At 36.1% G+C, this 3,662-nt stretch overlaps 1 protein-coding gene across 1 annotated transcript in view; it reads right to left on the bottom strand.

The window, feature by feature from the left end:
- Positions 1-372: 372 nt before the first annotated feature.
- LOC139741780 (protein PAT1 homolog 1-like) overlaps positions 373-3,662 on the bottom strand; it is a 90,204-nt gene continuing 86,914 nt past the window's right edge. The window contains exon 17 of the mRNA XM_071652370.1: positions 373-954. Coding sequence (XP_071508471.1) covers positions 930-954 — 25 coding nt within the window. The 3' untranslated portion in view covers positions 373-929. The remainder of the gene's footprint in view (positions 955-3,662) is intronic.

The following is a 3,662-nucleotide window of genomic DNA, read 5'->3' as shown; positions in this document are numbered from 1 at the left end:
TCTTATATCTACTTGGTTTTAAACGCCTAGTCTACGTCTAAGTAGACTAGATGGCAATTCAACCATTTCATTAACCATTTCTTCATGACATGAAATGAAAATTAGCCAAGGCGGATACTAGCCCAAGTGATCATTACACCAAATGGCCATTAGACTAAATTGATAGCAAACCAAATGGTTTTAGATGTATTGCTGCTTGATGGTTCGGGAATAAGACCAACTGATTTTAGACAAAGTGACTACAAACCTTAATGGCACTGCAAGTTTTTGAAGTTTGCAATACCTATCCGCCCATGTGCCATACAAACACCCCACCCAGCATGCTTGAATAGGTCATACATTTAAACAAGAAGTAAATCATACAGCATTCACCTAATATTCGGCACATACATAGACATGCACTTGATCCATCTCACAATTACAACGTAAAACAAAAATACATCCAATGCAAGCAAATTGCTTTCCTCCGTGTGAGACTTTCAAAGACCCACAAAACATGAATCAAACATCTTCACTGTTAATGCCTCTGAAAGTAAATTGAGGTTGTTAAAGTCAAGTTGCTGTTTTTCATCACACTTTTGCAATGATAGAAAAGAAGCTGACAGAGCGCCATCATTTATCGAGCAGAATAAGAGAATATATATATTCATTTCTTTTTCCTACAATTTTGGCATTTGACATGATTCCTGGAAACTCCCATATGAGCAAATGAGCACCTCATTTGCCTCTTAAACAGTTCCGCTGGAAAGTGAAGGTGACACAGGACGGCTTGCCATACACCGACGTCAGACAGCTTTCCATACTGAGGACTCCAGCAAGAAAGCACACTAGTCCATTACGCTGGGGGTGCTGCGGTGTAGACATGGCAGTTTCCAAGTTTTGTCAGCATTCCAAGGCGGGGCAGTGGTGCAAAGAATCAGTCAATGAACTTATTCCTCATTGTCAATCAGATTCCTGCAGACATGACAATATCACACACACAAAAAAAGAGAGAACGACTTGAACATTGAATGGGAATGGTTTATCTGCGAAAGAGAAAGGGGGAAAGAAGTGCTTACATTGCCCTTCCTATGGTAACAATATAATATATATAAACAGATGTTTGCACAGGGCATTTCCAATCAAACTGATCAATGCGCTGTACAAGGTAAAATCGTCTCAGTGGCGAGGTCATTAAGACTATAGGAAACTTTTTGAGATTCTTTTTAAAAATTGACACTGAGGGAGTGTTGAGTGGATATAGTGGCTTCAGCAGTCACTCCATTCAATTTCTAAGATGTAAAAAAAAAAAAAAATGGTAATGTTCATGTTTGAAACACACTCAGCGTGAGTAACATTGGGGACTGCAAAACAGAAACGTAGTGTACATTATGACACGATGAAAACAGTATGGATGCTTGATCTGGTACACGACTCCAACAAACAGAACAGCAGACTATGTCGGAAAAGTTCACTCGGGCATTTACTGAATAATGTCCTCTTCTAGTCACCTCATATTCAAACTATCTATTGTATTTCACGAAATAATAAATGGCAACAACATGGTAGAAGACAAAGTATGAAAATACACATGACATTCTTTACTAGCCTTTCATACCATATATTTCCCAACAAAAAATTACAACGGTACCCTCTGCAACAATAACTTTAAAACTAGTCAATCAACAAAAATACAACATCAGGGTATAAAACTACAACTCATTGCCCACATCTTACAGAAAACCCCACTCGATTTGCTTCAGTGGTCAAAGAGAAATGAGGAATTTTGTAGAGCATGTCAGGAATCTCTTCCCTCCAAGTTCTGTCTATTGTGTTCACACTTTAATATGCAGTTCCAAGAGCATCCAAGTGCTATTTCAACTTGGAAGAATCAGACTCATGACATGCTTTACAACAATCCACATATCTCTGATTGTAATTTTTTTGGGGGACATACTGTACAATTGAAGAAAGACAATGACATTTAAAAATGACCTCTGACCTTGAGTCTGACCTTACACCACTCCTACTCTATACACATACTGTAAAACCAGACATTTTCGCTTGCATGAAACTTTCACAAATTTCGTGAGAAGCCCGGATTCCTTAAAGGAAACCAAAACCAAAAGAGCAATATGGATTGAGTGAAAGCAGCAACATTAGTAGAACATATCAGCGAAAGTTTGATGAAGATCGGACAATCAATGCAAAAATTTTGAATTTTTAAAGTCTTGGTGTTGTAATAACTGGATAAGGAGACGACTAGAGTTTATGACGTCAAGTGTGGGCAACAATATAAAGAAAATAAAAGAAGAATTCCACAAAAATTCATTTTTCATGAAAATCATACATTCCATCAACTTGTTACCGACATATGTTAAGGCTAATATAATTCCCCCTGCTTACTGAAAGAGGTTAGTCAAGGGCTCTTTCATTAAGCTAGAAAAAAGAAAGTATGTTAAATTTTCTTAATATTTTCTTCATATTGTTGTCCACACATGATGTCATAAACTGAAGCAGTCTCCTTATCCAGTCATTATTACACCAAATTCATAACTTTTGCATGGATTGTCCCATTTTCCTCAAACTTTCCCTGATGTGTTCTAATAATGTTGCTGCTTTCACTCAATCCGCATTGCTCTTTGGGTTTTGGTTTTCTATTAAGTAAACTGCATTCAAAGGGTTTTGTCTGTACATAATGCATTCAATGCCAGTTGCAATTTATAGAAGTTTCATGACCCATAAATTAATGGTTCACATACAATACATGTATGTATATGAGTTATCCTCATCATCAACCTCTCCCACACCTACTAACAATAGACTTTAATAGACTTTTGGCCCTTTTTAAAAGCCTGGCAGGCTTTACGTGTAACAATATGAATAACTTTCAAGTATCAACTTCTTAGACACTTTGTCCTCATGTGAATTGCTTTTCCAGCAAAATGAAAACTATCACAAAATTAGTGAGGAGTTACATTTTTCTATTGTATGCTTGATTATAAATGAAACTTTTTTTTTTTCGTTTGTTGTGGTTAGTTTTTGTTGTTGTTGTTTTACTCCATTCCTCATCAGCTTGAAATCTGTGGATTTTCAGTTTTACCACCTTTTTTTTCTGACCTGCATATTATGCAAATGACTTTGATTTTGTTGCATATCCTGTGTCGATGTTGTGAGAAAACAGTCTGAAACATCTCACACGCACCATTAAGTTAACCCATTGAGGACGGGCAGATTTTGCTTCTACACACATTTCCCATAGACACCTGCCCGAGTATACTCGGAACTCGTCTTCAACGGGTTAAATGTATATAACCCTTAATCTGATGAGTGGCTAACCTGAGTCAAAACAAAACAAAGCAAGCAAACAAACAAAAAGAAAAAGGAAAAAGAATTAAGCTCTCAGTACATTGAAAGGTCACAGTGTTCATTCTACTCAGAAAAAAGGAGGTACCGTAGAATGGTAAGAAGAAAAAAAAACAACAAACTTTTTAATCTAATCAATTATCAGGATTCATTCCATACATAAGCGTCATAATAGCTCTATTCTAAATATAAAAGCTCTATTTCAAAGTTCCACGAACTCTTTAAAATTTTGATTAAATCAAATGATTATATCTGATCTTAAAGAGAAGTAGATCTTTCATATTTTTTTTCTGACAGGATACTATAAAGAAACAATA

The sequence above is a fragment of the Diadema antillarum genome, unplaced genomic scaffold (genome assembly GCF_040938485.1).
Source record: "Diadema antillarum isolate AM-2024a unplaced genomic scaffold, OU_Dant_1.0 seq00000953_RagTag, whole genome shotgun sequence".
NCBI classification, from domain to species: Eukaryota; Metazoa; Echinodermata; class Echinoidea; order Diadematoida; family Diadematidae; genus Diadema; species Diadema antillarum.
This window is presented reverse-complemented; position numbering and strand designations above follow the sequence as displayed.